General features: G+C 41.6%; 1 protein-coding gene across 1 annotated transcript in view; it reads right to left on the bottom strand.

Annotated features, from left to right (window-relative positions):
- The window catches only part of SLC45A3 (solute carrier family 45 member 3), a 104389-nt gene that overhangs the window by 11464 nt on the left and 71325 nt on the right, over nt 1-21600 (bottom strand). Inside the window, 1 exon segment of the mRNA XM_040337535.1 lies at nt 8211-8596. Coding sequence (XP_040193469.1) covers nt 8211-8379 — 169 coding nt within the window. The 5' untranslated portion in view covers nt 8380-8596.

The raw sequence follows: 21600 nt of genomic DNA, 5'->3' as shown, positions 1-21600 counted from the left end.
GGCTCTGTCCCAATGAAAATTATATTGATTTTCTCAGATTTATTTATCTCTACAAGGGGCTCTGTGGCTTGGAAATTCCTCAGAGATATGGGTGGGATGGGATCTCCAACCTGTGTCCAGATCTTATAGATAGCCTGCAGGGTGTGTGCCCAGGTGCACACAGCTCATATAATAAAGGGCTGGTGAGAGTTAGAAGTGAGAGGAAGGTGGAGTTGGAGCAGTGGCTGCTTGTGAGTGCCTCTGTGTGAAGATAGATGCTGTGTGCGTCCAAGAAGCTCAAAGCTGTGTGCGTTGAAGGGCTTCAAGCTGTGTGCGACCAAGAAGCCAGAAGCTGTGTGCATTGAGGGGCTTGAAGCTGTGTGCGTTTAAGGAGCCCAAAGACTTTACGCATCCAAGACTGTTGGACTGGAAGGTCTGGTGGTTTAAGGTACCAGTGCTGTTGAAGAGTAGCCAGGTGGGCTAGTATTTTCAGTTATTTTCTGAACAACGTTTAAACCCCTGCGTGGTACTCCTGAGTGGACTTTTTTTTTTCCTTATTTAATAAACGTGGGCTAACAGGCCCTTAACAATATATGCCTGTTTGGTGTGGACTCACTACACAAAAATGCATCTACCACGAGAGCTAACAACCCCCAATGTCACTCCACATAGAAGAGTTTTTGCTAGGGAGGTGAAGATCTACCGCATGAAAGTTATCAAAGATCACCAGGGTTATGCACTCTTTTTAAATAAGAAATTAACTAGCAAGGCCTAACTGAGACCCCTTTCACACTGAAGGCGATTTTCAGGCGTTTTAGCGCTAAAAATATCGCTTATAAAGCGCCTGAAATGCACCTCTCATGCCTCCGCAGTGTGAAAGTCTGAGTGCTTTCACACCAGGGGTGGTGTGCTTGAAGGACGGAAAGAAAAGTCCTGCAAGCAGCGTCTTTGGGGCACTGCTTCCTAAACCACCCCTGCCATTGAAATCAATGGGCAGCTCTGCCGAAGCAAAGTGGTGCTTTTTGGACACTTTTAACCCCTTGTCAACCCCTTCTTTGCGGTTAAAAGAGCCCCTCTTTTGCCCGCACAACGCCACTAAAACGAGCAGTGCTTTACCGCTAGTGCGGAGCGGTCTTCAGTGTGAAAGGGGTCTAAATAGTAAGGGAAAAGTAGAAAAATATAATAAACCAAATGCCACTGTAAAAATATAAACTCAACCTACCTTAAAAGTAGACAGTGTCAGTCAGTAGAGCAGTGGACAGTGTCAGTAGGGCAGTGGACGGTGTCAGCAGAGCAGAGGATGGTGTCAGAAAGGCATAGGACACAGTCAGCAGAGCAGTGAAAAATGTCAGCAGGGCGGTGGATGGTCTTAGTCAGTAGAGCAGTGGATGGTGTCAGTAGGGCAGAGGTTGGTGTCAGTAGGGCAGAGGATGGTGCCAGTAGTTCTTGAGGGCAGCAGGGCAGCATTTTCCATCCAACATCCACATGCTCTTTTTGTATGTGGCTCCTGGGGTGGAGAATGCCTCAGTCGCTTATGATTGGCAAGGTACAGACAACATCAAATAAAAGCAGAAGGTGCAGATTCAAGTACAGTAAAACCTTGGTTTGAGAGCGTTTTGCAAGACAAGCAAAATGTTTTAATTTTGCCTTGATATACAAGCAATGTCTTGATATAAAAGTAGCGTCATGTCACAACTGAGTATAAAAAAGAATTGAAGGTACAACATTTAGCAACTTAATGCTACACTAATGGGCCGTACACACGACCGAACATGTCTGCTGAAACTGGTCCGCGGACCAGTTTCAGCAGACATGTTCGGTCGTGTGTAGGCCCAAGCGGACAGGATTCCAGCATTTGCCCGCCGGGCCTTTTTCCAGCGGGCAAATATTTCTGGACTTGTTTTAAAACAGCCCGCTGGAATCCTGTCCGCTTGGACATGTTCGGTCGTCTGTACAGGCCTACCGTACATGTCCGAGCACCCGCCATCCCTCGCATACGTCGAATGACTTCGACGCATGCGTGGAAGCATTGAACTGGCAGGGCCGCCCACGTTGCCGCGTTATCGTCGCGGCGACGGCGCGGCCACGCCCCACGTATTGTTTACGCGCGGATTTCTGTATGATGGTGAGTACAGCCACCATACAGAAATCCCCGGGCAGACATGTACGGTGAAAACGGTCCGGCGGACCGGTTTCATCGTACATGTTTGGTCGTCTGTACACGGCCTTAGAGGTGCCTCTCTTCTCTTGTATACCCAGTAAAAAAAAAGCTTTGATATACAAGTGCTTTGGATTACAAGCATGTTTCTGGAACGAATTATGCTTGCAAACCAAGGTTTTACTGTATAGTACACTTCAATCTGTACTCTCCTCTTTTGTTTTATGTGCTGTTCTTCCAGAACTCTCAGAGAAGCTGTGGTGAAGGTGTTTATTGAAAGATGTTAATTTAACCCTGTCCACCTCAGATCAATGATTTTGGATATCCAGTATCTTTCGTTGATTTAGATGAACTACCGTATTTATCGGCATATAACACACACAGGTGTATAACACGCACCCTAACTTTAAGAGTGAAGTTTCAGGGAAAAAACGTTCCATAGCCCCCTGCGTATAACACGCAGGCACAGTTTACCCTCTATTTTCAGGGTAAAATAGTGAGTGTTATACGCCAATAAATACAGTAATTGCCAGTTTATAATCTACAAATAATTTTTTGAGTTATGCAAACTGATAGTGTGCATAACAGTTTGCATGTGTTACAGTTTGCACAATCATCGGTAGCCTGCGTGACAGTACAGCGCCGAATTACATCATCCTTACAAAACTGCTGAAAGAATGTGCCGAGATTTTGGCACCCGCAATCTTGCACCTTATAAACCAATCATTTAAGGAAGGCGTGGTGCCGACCTCCCTAAAACAAGGCACAATAAAACCCATTCTAAAAAAAAAACAACCTCTACCCGAAGGACCCAAACCACCATCGACCGATAATCGGCCTCAGTGTCTTCTCCAAGATTATTGAGAAAGCTGTAGTACAACAGCTACAACACCATTTAGACACCCACAAACTACTGGACCCACTACAATCAGGTTTCCATCCAGGTCACAGCACGGAAACAGCACTTTTAAAAATATGGGAGGATGCTCTCGAAGCAGCAGATGAAGGAGAATCATGTCTTCTGATACTGCTGGACCTTAGTGTGGCCTTTGACACAGCAGATCACAAAATGTTGCTGACTCGGCTCACAGAAGTAGCTAGAGTCGCAGACTCTGATCTACCCTGGTTCTCATCATTCCTGGAAAATCAATCACAGACAGTGAAACTGGGACCCTTCACCTCTGAAGCACGTACTCTGACATGTGGAGTCCCTCAAGGGTCGCCCCTGTCGCCCGTGCCATTCAATATCTATCTTCGCCCACTCCTCAAAATTATCAGTAACCAGAATCTACTCTACCACTCCTACGCTGATGACACTCAGCTCTACTCTCATATAAACAACAAAAAGGACCAATGCCTCGGACTAGGAAAATGCCTCACTTTGATAGACAACTGGATGATGGAGAGTCACCTTAAACTCAATGGATCAAAAACAGAACTCCTTCTGCTCCACACAAACAAAAAGAGACTTGCTAGGACGACATGGATGCCCCCGCCCATATTGGGACAGACCATTACCCCTAGCACCAAAGTCAAAAGTCTTGGAGTCATGTTTTACTCCGACATGACAATGGATGCACAAATTGGTTCAGTAGTCAGCAGATCCCACCATCTTCTGTGTCTGCTACGAAGACTCGTTCCCTTCATCCCGGAAAAAGACACCGCAGTAGTGGTGGGAACAATAATCAACTCCAGGCTCGACTATGCTAACTCCCTTTACCTCGGTCTCCCAAAATACCAGATTGCCAGTCTACAAGTCGTCCACAACGGCACGACTGGTAACAGAAAAAAACCCCCTGGGAATCAATTACCCCTTCCCTGAGGTCCCTCCATTGGCTGGCCGTAAAGGACCGAGTCATATTCAAGGCCCTCTGCCTGACGCACAAATGTGTACAAGGAACCGCCCCCCAATATTTATGCGAGAAAATAAAATACCACAACCCCAATCGCGTTCTTCGATCCACTAACCAAAATCTACTACAAATCCCCAAGGCCCGCTACAAGACCAAAGGAGAACGAAGATTTGCAGTCCAAGGACCTCGACTGTGGAACGCTTTACCAACTAATATCCGAACGAAAGAAAATCACCAGGCCTTTAGGAAAAAACTCAAGACCCATCTTTTCTGAAGGCTAAATAAAAGGAAATGGATACCAAGCGCCTTGAGGCAATTCAGTTTGCATTTGTAGCGCTATACAAGTTACTCACTCACTCACTCACTCACTCACTCATCTAGTTACATAGTTAGGTTGAAAAACAAGTCTGTCCAGTTCAACCAAAAAAAGAAAAGAAAACAAGTGTTTTTCTTTTGTCTGTTAAATGACAAGATAGCTTAGGTGGATTTGGGCTAGGATCTGAACATACCGAGTCATCCCTATTTCTTTGTTTCTGATAAGAAAAATCAGCCTAGCTCTACTGTCTGGATGGGTTGTATAAATATCAGAACTAACTGTGTGGAAATGCAAAATAGTTTTTACAGTAAAACATTTCCCACACATGCATTTCAGCTGTGTGTTTAGATCTTTGCCTATGTTATAATTTTGTATGTTTTGCAGCTGTTCCTTGATGGCAAGCGGTGGTGCTTAGCTAACTTCTAAGGCCTCTTACAAACTGGTTTCTTGTAAACGTTGTTTATCCTGACAGGAGATAATCAGCATTATAAACTCACCTAAGCTGCATTTTTTCAAAACAGTCTAGGTGAGTTTACCAGAGTTTGGGTGTTTATTTATTTCATTGGCCAAATTTTTTATTTATTCTGCCCATTGAAATAAAGAAACGCTGAAGTGCTAATTGTGCCTAGAGTTTATGCGTTTAACAGCATTCAGCATTTTTTTTTTGTGGTCAAAGTTGCTGCTCCTGAACACAATTTTAGGGCGGTCAGAAAACAGCCTGTAAACTCCTCTGCTGATAAACTGCGAAAAACATCCATCGGCACATTGGATAACATAGAGGGAAGTTTAAGGGCAGGAAAAAAAACGCCCACTAAACTCAAAAAAACCTGAGTTTAACAGCAGCAGTGTTTATGAGGCCTAACCACATTTTCAAGCTTCTTTGTCTAATTGTATTCTATCTAATGCATAGCGGACAACTTTATTACTGTGACCAAGGTGCACAAGCTTACGTTTTTCAAAATTCACTTTGTTTGCCTTTTAACTACCTATTTAGACATTTTTAAATTTTATTATGTTTGCTTTATTTTGCGTTATCAGTAAAAATGGAACATTACTTTTTCATCTACTAGACTCAAACTCAGTACACTTCCTGTTGGATCATCATTACTTTTTTTGAATATGTATAATACATTTTTTCCTAGTTCTTGCATTCTCGGCTTCCATGTCAGGGTAGTATAATGAAACATTATCAAATATATTTATAGATGAATCTGGTAAAATGTTTCTTTTAATAACATTTTACCGTTATTTTCTAAAATCATTTTTATTCGTGTCATTAAAACCAAATAATTAAACTGTCTATATGCTATATTACATTCTGTTCATACTTACTAAGGCACTAGAGGATTATTTTTCTGTATGCTGCAAAAACCTGGTTGATCCTGACGTTTGCTGTCCCTCCCACCTGTCTGTGTCCCTGTGATTGTGTAAAGGAGCCGTTGCTACAGCTAGTTTTGCATGCTCCCTTTCTTTAACATAAGTAAGGAAATCCCCTAACTGTATTTCACAATTGCCTAGCTGGGGACGGTACTAAACTGGAGCGGGTCACATGTCCTGTGACGTCACCAGGCCCTCCGCCCTAGATTGTGCAAAGTGGATTGGAACTATCAGTCAAGGATTTTACCCCTGTAAGGCAATGGTGGGTGGATTTGTTCCTTGACTGACAGCTCCACTCTGCATTTGCTTGGCCTGGGGCAGGGCCTGTTGACGTCACAAGACATGTGACCCGCTTCAGCTTAGCCAGCCCAAAGCTGGTCTGTGCTGCAGCAAAAAAAAGTAATGTGACCCAGATTAAAAAAGGAGAAAAAGGTGCTTTTATACATAAAGCAGTTTGCATGTAATGAATGCCTGCTGGTGTGCCCCGTTGGTGTACTGCTGTAATAGTATCAGGGTTTTGAATCATTGTAATGTATAGAAAATTCATAGTTTTATTAGACAATATATTAAAATAAGTTTGTTTAAAATAATAGTAAATGAACCCCGTTAAGTTAAATCATTCATTATTGACAAGTAGTCAGGGAATCATTTATTTAAAGTAGAAGACAGGCCTTCACAAACTCCCATCCATCAATATATCACTAAATTTGTCATTTGTACTGGTATTCAGCTACACATGATTTATATATCGAAAACCCTTGTAAATAACTTTGAATCTATTAATTATCGTCACATGTGCACGAAAACCTTTGTTACTCCCTGTTAGGGCAGTTGGCATGATATATCGATGATGAGAGGCTAGGAGTAGCGGCAAAGCAGCGAGTAATGTATCCAGGGCTGGTGCAAGGATTTTTGACACCCCAGATGACACCTAATTTTTCTGCCCCCCCCTCCCCCCGGGCCACACTCTTGACTCCACCCCCATTGCCCTTCCCATGTATACCCCACCTTTTTAATGAAGCGCCCATCAAATGCAGCCCTCCGGCGCCCATCAAATGCAGCCTCGCCAGCGCCCATCATATGCAGCCCACCAGCGCCCATCAAATGCAGCCCACCAGCGCCCATCAAATGCAGCCCACCAGCGCCCAACAAATGCAGCCCACCAGTGAACATCAAATGCAGCCCACCAGTGCCCATCAAATGCAGAACACCAGCACCCATAAATCGCAGCCTACTAGCACCCATGAAATGCAGCCTACCAGCGCCCATGAAATGCAGCCTACTAGCACCCATGAAATGCAGCTTACCAGCGCCCATGAAATGCAGTCTACCAGCGCCCACTAATGAATATTTGCTTGCTTCCATTCATTCGGAGTCATGACAGAGACACGGTCCTCCTTTGCTGCTGCGCCTCTGACACTATGTGCTAACGGAGTGGCGGCTGTCTGCTGATGCTCAGACTTAGTTGCTTGCTGCAGAGAGAGGAGAGTAGAAACACCAGTGGCCAGGCGCCCTAGGCAGTAGTGCGCCCTAGGTGGCTGCCTAGTTTGCCTAGTGATAGCACCGGCCCTGAATGTATCTGTTGGCCAACAACTCCTACGCAAATTTGGACACGGTGACATGACAACATCACTGTATAGGTAAATGGGGAGAAGGGAATTGGTAACAGGCTGCTGTGCAGACTTGGAATTTAAAGCGGGAGTTCACCCATTTAAAAAAAAAAAAAAAATCTCCCCTTAGCTTCCTGCTCGTTCGGTCTAGGGGAATCGGCTATTTATATTAAAATAGGTGCAGTACTTACCCGTTTTCGAGCTGCATCTTCTTCCGTCGCTTCCGGGTATGGGTCTTCGGGAGCCGGCGTTCCTTCTTGAGTGACAGCCTTCCGAGAGGCTTCCGACGGTCGCATCCATCGCGTCACTCGTAGCCGAAAGAAGCCGAACGTCGGTGCGGCTCTATACTGCGCCTGCGCACCGACGTTCGGCTTCTTTCGGAAAATCGTGACGCGATGGATGCGACCGTCGGAAGCCTCTCGGAAACCTGTCAATCAAGAAGGACCGCCCATTCCCGAAGCCCATACCCGGAAGCGACGGAGAGGATGCGTCTCGTAAACGGGTAAGTACTGCACATATTTTTAAATAAATTGCCGATTCCCCTAGTAATAACGAGCAGGAAGCGAAGGGGGAAAAGTGCCCTCTAAGGGTGAACCCCCGCTTTAACTAGAAATTACAAGTTTGAGACTTATAAGTACAATAAGGAAAGCTTGATCTTTATTTAGGGAACTTTTGTATTTTACCTGGATTTCAAATGTCAATGAATGTGGATTGCAACATCTGGATGTGTTTAATGTTTCATTTACATTACTTTGTAATTTCATTGTTTAATTTTATAGCTAATGAGCAATGAAAACAAATTGGTTAACAGGAAGAATGCAAACATTGTTCTTCATCTACTTGATAGCACGTGTCCAAGGTGGGTGTGACTTCATGCTACAATTACAAATTGTACATAGGTTATCTGGTTTACATACCTAGTACCATGGTCATGAATTTTTCCTCCACTCCAGCTTCAAGAAGCAATGGTGGCACAAAGGAGATCCCAGCTGCCAAACAAACTTCCAGACCACATGTTAGAGAGTTCACCAGAAGAAGTTGTGCTTGAGGACGCTTCAGGTAATCCCTGAAACCAGCCCTCTGCATTATATCTTCTGCCGTGGGGATTTTTTTTTATATGTTAATTCTGCTTAAAGCCCCAAATACACATCTCGCAAGTCTTCTGCAGCTCTGTTCTTGCTGATATAAACCCATTTCTGATGCAGGAATCCACACGTTAAAATTTGGTTGTTCTTATGCAGTTTGCCATCCTGAGACTTTTTTCAAACCTTCACAAGCTTATATGCTATATGTACATTATCACCTGAAAAAAGAGAAATGTTATAAACTTAAACTTTCTGTATGTTTTTCACAAAAACAGAGATGCTGGCTTTTTAAATAATTCAGTGCAAATATCACAAGATAATCAATGTCCGACCATTGCCATCTCATGCCGAGTGAGTGACCCCCCAGTGCATGGGTGACATTCAGGGAACACCTTGCATTTGTTCAATGAATGCAAAGCATTCTCTGATCAGATAGGGTGGAGATCATAATGTTACCGCCCCCAGCCCCCAACTTCATCTAATCAGAGGACGTTTTGCGTTCATTGAGAAATGTATGCTCATGTAGCGAAGCGAAATCCAGTGTTCACAAAGCATCAGGGCAACTCATGACCCAGAAGCTAGCAGCTACCACTGTTGTAGCAGTGTCTACTACAATGATTTGAAGCTTCCACAGGGATCGGCCAGGTATGAACACATGTAGTACATAATTAGATAAGTTCAAGCTGCACCAATGTAACTATGCAAAATTATCCTATACCTAAACTTCAGCTTTAAATACAAGCTACAGACTACACTTTTGCCATTTATCTTCTTTAGTAAATCTTTATTGTTGAAAGCACACCAACATCAGTAGTGCAGCCCGTATCTCATGCTTTGTGCTTCCCAGGAGCGAGATGTGCATCTGTTGGACCTTGTGCACCCACAGCTGGTCCATGAACCAGCCATCCGCACAGCTTTGGAGCAGTACCACTATTTGCTCATTTGGATTGGTTAAATGTCTATAAACAATGAGGGGAAATAATGCGCAAACCACACTATAAATGAGAATAGCGAACAATTAATATTTTAAACTAACATCCACCATAATAAAGTGAAATAAAGGGGTATTAACCTAGCATGTCTATGAATGTCTATGAATACATTGCAGGCTCTGCAGCTATATTCTAGCTGATTAATCCTGGGAAAAAACATGTGTACAGAATACATTTCCAGCACAATTGCTGTTATTTCTCCAATATAAATGTATCTGCTCAAAGCAGTGCCAAATTACCAAATAGGCAGAGCAGGTATTGGCCTATGGATCCCACACTGTTTAAGGGCCCCACAATAATTAATAGTATTAATAGTATTGATTTGATCTAGAAAAGAAAATTACAATGATAAAAAATTGTTTACAACAGATAGAAAAAATAAATCATCTCAAATAAACAAACGCTACATTAAAGGCTTTAGAGAAAATACTGTATTAATGTAAAGTACCCAGTAACAACTTACAATAATAAACCATACACATCAGGTTCACATTACAATTTGTCTTTTAAGACAAGCTCATCTCCTTTCAGCTGTAAGTTTGCAAAAGAAATTGGTACAACCTACATACGTGGAATGTACAGTAGTGATGGTCATCTTCATCTAGTGACTGATATGGTAACTACTTAGTCCAGGGGTGCCCAGCCAGTGGCCCGGGGGCCACATGTGGCCCACAGAGCCCTCTGATGTGGCCCATGACCTCCTGCTCTGGGATGGAATAGAATAGAATACTGTTATTAAAGGTCAGTTTATTACTAAAATAACAGTGTATATATGGCATATTTTTTCTGCAGTGGTTACTGGGCTGCTTTCAAACTGATCCGCAGGTGCAGAGCAGTTTACCTGCACTGAGCCATAATCCAGCCAATGAAGACTCAATGGACTGATTTCAATTTATTGGTTAAATTGATTCTCATTAATAATCCATAGCATATTTTGCTGGATTTTGAGCTCCTCTACAGGCAATTTAAATGTTCTAGGTTCATAGCCTGGGACTCATTCCCCCCATTTTTTCCCCAATTTTTTTCAGGACTTTTCTGTATTTTTTCCTCTTATCCCGATTTCTTACCCCTTAGATATCCTGCAATATCCTTTTTTTTAACTTAAATTCTTAGGGTAATGACACGTATTGTCACTTATTGCCTAGTTTTTCTTTTACCTACTAATTTGAGGATATTTTCTTTACAGCTTACTTCTACATTACTTAGCCATAGTAACTTTTTATTTCTATTGACTCCTTTTCCTTAGACTATATCTTCTTTGTGTTGCCACATTTACTAGATATATGTCATTCATTAGGCACTCGGCTGACCAAACTTTTAGCTGTTAAGGCTCTGATGATATTGTTTTATTATATATGCATTTAAGTTATTGTTACCCGTTACTCACTAGTATTGTTTTTTATAAGGTTCTCTGGCGGTGTTCATTCCTTAGGAACTTTTTGCCGCCCCCTTTACTACCCTCAGACTCCTGCTACAGTTATGCAGGTATCGGACGGTAGCTCTGGAACCTCTCTGGGATGTTTTGATATTCGCTCCTACACCCTACTGAAAAGCTATTCTTTTTTGACATTTTGTACCTCCTATTAGGGTTTATCAATTATTTAATGTTCTCTCCCTCTCCATTTCTTCCTTCTCTTTTTTTTCTCTCATTCAATGATACGGGTGATATCTCCGCCCTTACAATATGGGAAGCCCACAAAGCTGTCATTCAGGGAAGATTGCTACAGCAAGCCACAGCCCTCAAAAGAGAACGTAAGATCATGTTCACAAAATTGGAGGCTGTTTTCAATGCGAGCCACATGGCTTTTTAATCTCACCCAAATGCCATTAATTATACTAAATTATACTAAATTGGATAAAGCCCGACTTGGATCTTCGATCTGGATCTCTTTTTGACTGATTCAACAGACACACTATTACGAAAATGTCAACATATTCAATACCTTAAAGCTAATAAACCTGATACTCCTATAGTGCGCAGCCTTAAAGCAATACACCATACACAGATGCCTATTAGACTTAAAATTTCCAGAGAAGCATACACTAGTAATCCAGTAAAAATCTTAGAGATATTTCGCTCAAATCTGGCTAAATTGTATTCCCCTGCTTCAAATTTTTATAGGATTAAAGCAGATACTCTATTCTCTGATATAAACCTTCCTACCCTGACTCAAGAACAGCTTGATTTACTCGAAAAATCCATAACTACTCTAATGCTATTAAAGTAGTGAAGCCTCATAAAAGACCGGGCCCTGATGGGTTTTCGGCAACATATTTTAAACAATTTGCACCTAGACTCACGCCAATGTTAACCAGAGCCTTCAACTCTTTGTTAGCTGGACACTCATTTTTTTTTAAATCTCTTTATTGATTTTTTCCTTTCTCATATACAAATATACATTCCACATTTTCATTTATCTACTTATTAAAATCACATTTATACAGACATTCCATTACATACTTCACATCTTATTCCCATTTAACCTCTTTCTTATCCCTTTCTTCCATTGCTGTAGTTCCATCCCACTTCCGTGCCCCCCTACCCTGAAGCCGTTGTCACATTCTCTGTCCAGTTTGCCCATATTTTTTTATACTTTTCCCCATTTCCTCTATTATAGTATGTCTCTTTATACAAATTATTGTTTATCAAATTTTTCCATTGCGCCACCGAGGGGGCTTCTGCTTTTTTCCAATTTAACACTATAACCTTTCTTGCGTAAAAGAGCAGCAAACCCACCTGTATTCTTCTTTCTATAGGGGCCATAATTTCCTCTACAAGTCCTAGCAGGCAGGTCCCTGCCTCCAGGTCAAGTTGGACTAACGTCACTTCATCAATTACTCTCAAGACCTCTCTCCAAAACCACCTTATCTTCGGGCAGGTCCAGAATATATGTATCCTATTTACGCTACGTCGCCGCAACTTAGACAGGCAAGTGCAGTATTCACAAAGCACTTGCTCCATAAGTTGCGGCGGCGTATCGTAAATTGGCCGGCGTAAGCCCACCTAATTCAAAGTAGGCTGGTTGGGGGCGTGTTGTATGGAAATGAATCGTGACCCCACGTAAATGACGCGCCTAATGAACGGCGCATGCGCGCGCATGGTCAGTATCACGTTGAATTTTCTCCCTAAGTTGCGCCGGCTCAATGCCTGTGACGTGAACATAACCTACGCACAGCCCCATTCACGTACAACTTACGTAAACTACGTAAAAAGATACGCTTGTTTTTCCGACGTCCATACTTTGCATTACCTGCGCCTCATATACCAGGGGTAACGTTATGCGGGACTTAAGCCTTACGTAAACGGCGTAGCGGACGCAAGTACGTTCGTGAATCGGCGTATCTAGCTCATTTACATATTCAACGCGTAATTCTATGGAAGCGCCCCTAGCGGGGGCACCCTAGATACGACGGCGTACTAAGACTTACGTCGGTCGGCTGAAGCCATATTTCAGGCATATCTTGTTCCCAGAATACCGCGCATAGATACGACGGCGCAACTTTTAAATTACGCAGCGTATCAATAGATACGCCAGCGTAACTCGTTCGTGAATCTGGCCCATAAAGTTCCCTGGAGTGCCTGCGCATCTCCAACAGTTTTGAGGATTTAATGGAAATATTTTAAACAATTTATACGGTGTATAATAACTCCTATGTGTTATTTTAAATTGAATTAATTTGTCTCGGAGTGAGACTAATATCTGAAATGGAAATTTGTATACCTCCCCCCAAATTTCTGATGACAGTTTTGGGAAATCTCTCAACCAACACTCACATAATTTATTCATATCTGATGGTTATGTTTTTACTAAATGGGTGTAAAAAGTTGAGATCAAGTCTTTTTCCTTTCTCTTTCTCATCAGTTGTTCTAGGCCTATTAGCTGCGGAATGCCATCGGGAAATTGGGCTGTCAGGGCATGGACCAACTGCATATGTCTAAAAAAATAATTCTCTGGCACATTCCATTTTTCTCTCATGTCTGCAAATGAGGATATTTTTCCCTCATATATTACTTGTGATATTCTTTTTACTTCAAATTTTGTCCATGCTCTAGGGCAGGGATAAGCAATTAGCGGACCTCCAGATGTTGCCAAACTACAAGTCCCATGAGGCATAGCGAAACTCTGACAGCATCAAGCATGATACCCAGAGGCAGAGGCATGATGGGACTTGTAGTTTGGCAACAGCTGGAGGTCCGCTAATTGCTTATCCCCGCTCTAGGGTACTGAATGGAAGTTAAATGTACCGATTCGGGATTTCTCCATAATGGAGTATTTGGGGATATATCTGTTTTTAGATTACTCTCTCTTGCTATGCCTACTTTCCATACCCTAATGCCCTGTACACACGATCGGTTCATCCGATGAAAACGGTCTGATGGATTTTTTCATCAGATATCCAATGAAGCTCACTTTCAGTCGTGCCTACACACCATTGGTTAAAAAAACGATCGTTTCAGAACGCGGTGATGTAAAACACAACGACGTGCTGAGAAAAATGAAGTTCAATGCTTCCGAGCATGCGTCGACTTGATTCTGAGCATGCGTGGATTTTTAACCGATGGACGTACCCACAGACGATCGTTTTTTTCTATCGGTTAGTTAACCATCAGATAATTTTAAAACAAGTTCCTAATTTTTTAACCGATGGATAAATAACCGATAGGGCCCACACACGATCGGTTAGTCTGATGAAAACGGTCCATCAGACCGTTTTCATCAGACAAACCGATCGTGTGTACGCGGCATTACTGTTGTTATCATTGATGGAGTTAAATCTCGCCTACATTTTAGCCCACGAAATGGCAATATCGGCAGTGCCTCCAAAGACTGGACCACTGTAGCCACTCCACCATTGTAGCGGGATCATATCCATTTGGATTCATCCATCTCCTTATTGTCATCAACTGAGTTGCAAGATAATATTTATGTAAGTCTGGAAATGCTAACCCCCCCTGTTCCACTGGACGCATAAGTGTTTTTAGTTTTATTCTGGCTATTTTATTTTGCCATATGAATGAGGATAAAACACCATGTAGTTGTGTGAAAAAAATTTTTGGTAACCATTGTGGTGAGTTTCTAAACAAATATAGCAACCTGGGAAGAATCTTCATTTTTATTAAATTTATACGTCCCAAAAGAGATAGAGGAAGCGTTTCCCATATCTTTAGTTTTTTCTTATATTCCTGCAGCACTGGGTCTAAATTTAACTTTTTAAATTCCTCAGCCTGGCGTGATATTATTATGCCCAGATATTTAAACTCTGTTACCCATCTCAGTGGAAAATTTGGGGTCGCTGTATCCTGCGTGCCTTGATCAATAGCAAATAACAGGGATTTATCCCAGTTCACTTTAAGTCCTGTAAAACCTGAGAAGACATTCAGTAGCTCTAGGGCTCCCTTCAATGATGGACCTGCGTCCTTTAGAAATAACAGCATATCATCAGCATACAGGGCTACCCTCTCCTCCAGCCCCCCTACTCGGAGTCCCTGGATGTCTTGTGAGGTCCTCAGAGCCTCTGCCACTGGTTCTATTGCTACTGCAAAAAGTGCCGGAGAGAGAGAGCAGCCCTGTCTTGTGCCTCTGTGCAGCTGAAAAAAGGATGACAGTTTTCCCCCCAATTTAACCACTGACATAGGTTTTCTTTATATTATTTGTACCCATTTAATAAATGTTACTAGAAACCCCATTCTTCTGAGTACCTCCCATAGAAAAGGCCATTTGATCGTATCGAAGGCCTTCTCTATATCTAGGGAGGCTACCGTTCTTGTTTCTTCACAATTGTGATGGGCATGTATATTTGTAAATAGTCTGCGTAGATTTACATCTGTCGTTCTTTGTGGCATGAACCCTGTCTGATCTGAATCTATAATGGTCTTTAGTATTGGCTGTAGTCTAAATGTTAGTATTTTAGGGCCAGATTCAGGTAGAATTGCGGTGGCGTAACGTATCATCGCAAGTTTTCAACGCAAGTGCCTGATTAACAAAGCACTTGCGATAAAAACGGCGGCCTCCGGCGTAAGCCCGCGTAATTCAAAGAGGCGTGTGCAATTTAAATTAGGCGCGCTCCCACGCCTGACCAACTGCGCATGCTCCCTTTTGAATTACCCGCCGTGCTTTGCGCGAAGTGACGTCATTTTTTCGAACGTCGACGTGCGTAGCGTATTTTCGGATTCCCGGACATCTTACGCAAACGACGTGAATTTTTAATTTTCGACGCGGGAACGACGGCCATACTTTATACAGCACATATGTGTGCTGTGTAAAGTTAGGGCAGCCAAAACGACGACTAAAATTGCGACGGGAAACTAGACTAGCGGCGACGTAGCGAACGCGAAAAACCGTCGTGGATCGCCGTAACTCCTAATTTGCATACCAGACGCTGATTTACGACGCAAACTCCCCCCAGCGGCGGCCGCAGTATTGCATCTTAAGATCCGACAGTGTAAAACAATTACACCTGTCGGATCTTATGGCTATCTATGCGTAACTGATTCTATGAATCAGTCGTATAGATAGAACAACAGATACGACGGCGTATCAGGAATCTGGGCCTTAGTTAGTATTTTGAAATCTATATTCAATAATGCTATCGGTCTATATGACGAGCATATTTTTGGATCCTTTCCTTCTTTGTATATTAATGTTATATGTGCCTGTCTCATTGAATCTGGTAATATCCCTTTCATTAGCCCACTTGTATATACCTCTGCCAATTTTGAAGCCAAAAGAGCTTCATATTTTTGGTAGAATTCATCAGGAATTCCATCTGCGCCTGGTGCTTTTTCTCCTGGAAATGTTTTTATAACCTTACTTATTTCTTCACTTGTTATTGGATCCATCAATGCCTCTATCTCCCTATCCGACAGCCATCCGAGGGCAACCCGGTCCAAAAGTTCCAACATGTCCCCTGGGCGGAAGTCGGAGGGGAGAGAAGAGGCATATAGCCTGCTATAGTATTCACCGAAAGCCTTCAAGGTCTCTTCAGGTTCCTTTACTCTCTTTCCTTCTGATGTTTCTATTTCTGCTATACTTGTAGCCTGATGTTGTTGCTGCGCCAATCTCGCCAAGAATCTCCCACTTTTATCACCTTGCTCAAAGATATTTTGTCTCTTTCTTTGTAATTCCAACCTTGTTATTTCCTCCATATGTAATTGTAATTCTCATTGTGTAGACATCATTAGATCAAAATTAAAGTTGCTTGAGTCTTGACAATATTGTTCCTTGCTACTCTCTACCTGTATTTGTAACTCCTGTACCTTAGCCTTTTGTTTTTTAATTACTGCTGCAATATTTGAAATATATTGCCCTCGTAGATATGCCTTAAACGCGTCCCAGACCATATCCACTGAGGATGATCCCTCATTGCTTTCTCAATATTCATTTATTATTGTTACCATCTTTTCTACTATCTCTGGGTATACCACCCATTGTATTATTTTTTCTGGGTTTCTCCATCTCCATATGTCTGTCACCCCTGTCACTTGTGCCCAATTATATAAATCAGCAGACTGATACTTGGGGGGTCCTGGTCTGTCCAGCTTAGAAGATAGTACCGAATTAAAACCCTCCAATGAGCATTAATTTCGCTGGAAAAAATTGGATAATTCTTTTCATTATCTCATTCAGGATTCCGACAGAAAATGGCGGTGGAATATATATTGCCACTAAAATACATTTTTTTTGACCAATCACATATCGGAGGATCACATATATAGGCTTCCTCTACCTTCCCAGGAAAAGTTTTACTAATTAGGACTGATACTCCTCTGGCATAGGATGAGTAAGTGGCATGATATTCTTTTTGTATCCAGGCTTTTTTTAGTGTTGTTAATTTTTTTCCTATTAGATGTGTCTCCTGAAGTAATTATTTTATTAATATATATATATATATATATATATATATATATATATATATATATATATGAATCTTCTGTTAAACAATTTTTACCCTGCTGACCTCTTCCCCTTTCTAGTTAAAAAAAATAATAATAATAATAATAATAATCAATGCTGTAAAAACGTCAATCTTACCGAAATTCCTGTATTTATTTTCAGTACTTCCCATTCCAATACTATCATATTTATTAAGACTCACACAGCGGAGTTCTCATAAGTTCTCATAACCCTAAATCCATGCATAACCCCCTATTTTCCTTTATCAGAAATCCTGCCTGGAAGTTTCCAAGATCATTTATAGCCTGGTCTTCCATAGACTTGACACGATTACACAATCTGGTCTCTGCTAATAATAATATTCATTCTTTTCCTATACTATGTGAAACTTATGGGCTACCCAATACTGAACTGTTTCACTATCTGCAAATAATGTTTTTTATACACCCTTCATCAGGACTCATCACTTAACCAAATGTCACAATTTGAACGCATTTGTGAAAGTGACCCTCATATCAGGGGACTAATTTCTATTCTTTATCGACAACTTAACAAAATTCCTAATGAAACAATTCCCACCTACACTACCAAATGGTCGCAAGACATAGATAGATAGAACATTTAACAATGATGAATGGTCCAGTATTTGGTTAGCCACTAAATTCTCCTCTTGAAATTGTTTTGCATTAGAAACTAACTTTAAAGTCCTGGCACGTTGGTATTTAGTACCTGCTAGGATAGCTAAATTTGTTTCTTCCTATCCAGTAACTTGTTTCCGAGGTTGCAGCACAACAGGTACCCATTTTCATATCTGGTGTCAGTGCCCGGTGGTCCAAGAATTTTGGAAGAAAATATTTAATATGGCCTCTATAGCCTTGGAGACTTCGATCATTCCAGACCCAGCCTTGGCAATTTTAAATATTAAATCCCCTGAACTCACCCGGACTCAATTCCAATTACTTATTCATATTACTACTGCAGCTAAACAAACTATAGCTAAGGCATGGAAAACCCAAATCTTGGTTGTGGCCGAGGCCAAGCACAGAATTAAAAGAGCCCTTATTTTTGTTAAGATGACGGCTATTGAGGATAATAAAATAAAACAATATAATTTGATCTGGCAACCCTGGGTTAAGCATTTCTTATCTCCTGATTTTGGCCAAATATTGTTGCTGCCTTGCTAATTTTCCTCACCAACTTTACTATTCTGGGCATTCCCCTGTTGTGGGCCGGGCTACCACTGGGAGAGACCTTTCCTTTTTTTCTTCTTCTCCTCCCTTGGCTTCTTTCTCCTCTACTCTCTACCTCTTTACTTTCTTATTGTAACCAACTCCCTAATATGGGCATATAACAGTTTGCTGATCAGAAAATATAATAGCCCGTATTAACTATATACTTTTCTTTTTTTTCTACTCCTTTTTATTCACTTGTCATCAAGTGTCCCATACATCTACGCTACATTCCTTTATGTTACCTACCCAATATAGAGTTTAGAACATATCGTCCATATTGAAATCTTTTTTCCCACTGTCATTCTTTTTTGACCTATAACACTTAGCAATTAAGATCTATATTTATTTTTTAGTACCATTTCCCCCTCTTATCTTGTTTCATACACCTTCTATGCTTAGTGTACTTTATACCTTAACCTACTAATGTGCCCCTACCCATTCACAGTTTGAACCCATTAGGGGTGGATGGGTGGTCTGGAGGCACATTCCATTGCATATATCTATTTATAGGGGGATTCTACTATGGTTTTCATTTTATTATTATTATCATATATATTGTTACATGGATTGCTCAGTGTTTTTTACGCTCAATATCCTTTGTCTATAAGATTTGTAAGCAAATGTCAGACTTTATTTGCCTTAGATATATCCCATGTATACATCTAAAACTATTCTTTGTTTTTCTTATGTAAACCTTAATAAACATATTGAGCAAGAAAATGGAAAGAATATGGCATGACTGCAAACCTACTAAAACATGGCTGTCCACCTAAACTGACAGGGAGAGCATTAATCAGAGAAGCAGCCAAGAGGCCCATGGTAACTACTTTGAATGTGCTGCAGTGATCCACATTTCGGGTGGGAGAATCTGTCCACAGGACAACTATTAGTTGTGCAATCCACAAATCTGGCCTTTATGGAAGAGTGGCAAGAAAAAAGCCATTGTTAAAAGAAAGCCATAAGAAGTCCTGTTTGCGAGAAGCCATGTGGCGGACACAGCAAACATGTGAAAGAAGGTGCTCTGGTCAGATGAGAACAACATTTTACTTTTTGGCCTAAAAGCAAAACGCTATGTGTTTTTCATTTTCATTGGCACCTTGAAGATTGATAGTCATATGCCAACAAAATTATTTGATATTTCTCATTATTGTTATACAATATCTTGTCTGCAGTCTATTGAGCTTACCAACCAAAACCTGTCATTACAGCACTGAACAGGTCCTTGGGAAGGACATCCAGTATAGGTGCAGTTTGACAACAACATGGTGGTGGTGTACATCAACCAACAAGAAGGAAGAAAGGGTAACCGCCCTAGAGATGTCCAGCATCTTGCACTGGGTACCAAATCACTTCTCCTATGTTATACAATCTAGGTGTGAAATATGGGCGAAATTACTATCTAAGTTGCCAGAGCCTGGATCAAGGAGAGTGGTCTCTCCACAGGAAAATGCTTCACTAATTGTGTCTGTGTTGGGGAGAGTCATACGTGGGACGTGATTGTGTTTTGTCTCAACAGCAACCTTGTGGTTTGTGGCCAGGACTAACTATCCCTAGGCGCAGGCAACAAATGCACTGGTGTCTCTTTGGGACTGTTACTCTCTGATAAAGCTTCTAGCCTCACTGCTCTGCAGAGTCAAAGGTAGCACCAGAATGACCTTGTTGGTTTGGTAAATAGGCCTAGTTCATCTGGTCTTAGATGCTCCCTGGCCCTGTTGTCATCACTATGTTGACTCTTTCCCAGATAGCCCTGCCCTACTAGCATCTATATTTGGTCTTGCATAAGAACAAGCTGTGCTTTGCCTAAAATCCTTTTTCTTTCCTAAGGTGATGTTCTCTTTTAACCAGAACCAAACCTAAATGAAGATATTGTGTTGCCATCATGCTATCCCAAATCAGTTTATTTTAGGTGATAGCTTTAACTTTTATGGGCTGATCAAGAAAAATGTAACCATGTATGGGTAGCTTTATAATGACAGACTTCCTGCATGTGTGTACAATATGGAACACAGGGATGACCTGGGCCACTGTGTACACAAAGCTTCCAATCAATGGACAGCGGTTAGGAAGATGATCAGATGGTGTGACAGAACCGCTTGGCACCCCGATTAGGTGCTTCCTTCCACCAAACAGCACCTCCTGCCCTCCAAACCGCTCTGAGCAGACCAAGAGCTAGTACCAGCCATTTTTTATCAAAAACATCATACACAGACAAGATGTAAGGTAAAATCCAAAGGAATTACTGTTTATTGTTACTCAGACTCATACTTTATAACACACAGGAAGGCATTCTCCTCTTGAGGATATTAGCATGACAATGCAAACTTCAAACACCAATCCAATTAACAGCTAACAATGACCTTAATTAAATAGTAAATTAGTTTGTTTGTTGATTAAATTAAGTTAATCAACAAACATGTGACATCTCACAACAATTTGGTAAATTAAAGTGGTCACCAGATTAATCCCATCTCCAAGAGATGATCAAACAGACAGAAACAATAGATCAATAGGAATACACACCAAGGAGGCACATAATGGGGAAATGATACAATGGGACAAAGACACATAACACCTTGATTATATCAGGGGCCCATAAGAATCGAGTTGGTTTGAGCTGAGGACATCTGCTCTAAGTCTCACAGTCTAAACTTAGTCATTGTTGGTAATGGGGCATCTAGGCCCTAAATATGGATCCCAGAGTCTGTGTGTTTTGGGGACACATGGACCTAAATCAGAAAAAAGACCATTGCAAGGGTTCCCCACGGAAAAACCTCCCAAGGAGTAGTGTTCCTTTAAAAGCCAGAGCGCATAGTCCATAGGCAAGAGACCACCCTGCAGTCCTCAAAAAGCCCCATGTCCTGGCTGGGTCTGTCACAGATGGTAACTAGCTGGCATTTAGATTTTTAAACCTACAGGGCCTAGGTAAACTATGACACGCCAGCTGTTATAAAGTGCAGATCCCAGAAATAAGAACCTAATGTGACACCCTGACCCTGTGACTTGTAGATCAACAATAAGTCAGTATGTCAAAGAAAAACCTAAAAGCCACAAAAGGATTTATTTATGGTGTTTAAATTGGGATGACATGTTCCAAAGCATGTTC

This window comes from Rana temporaria, chromosome 2 (genome assembly GCF_905171775.1).
Source record: "Rana temporaria chromosome 2, aRanTem1.1, whole genome shotgun sequence".
Classification (NCBI taxonomy): domain Eukaryota; kingdom Metazoa; phylum Chordata; class Amphibia; order Anura; family Ranidae; genus Rana; species Rana temporaria.
Note: the sequence above shows the minus strand (reverse complement) of the source record. Positions and strands in the feature narration are given on the sequence as shown.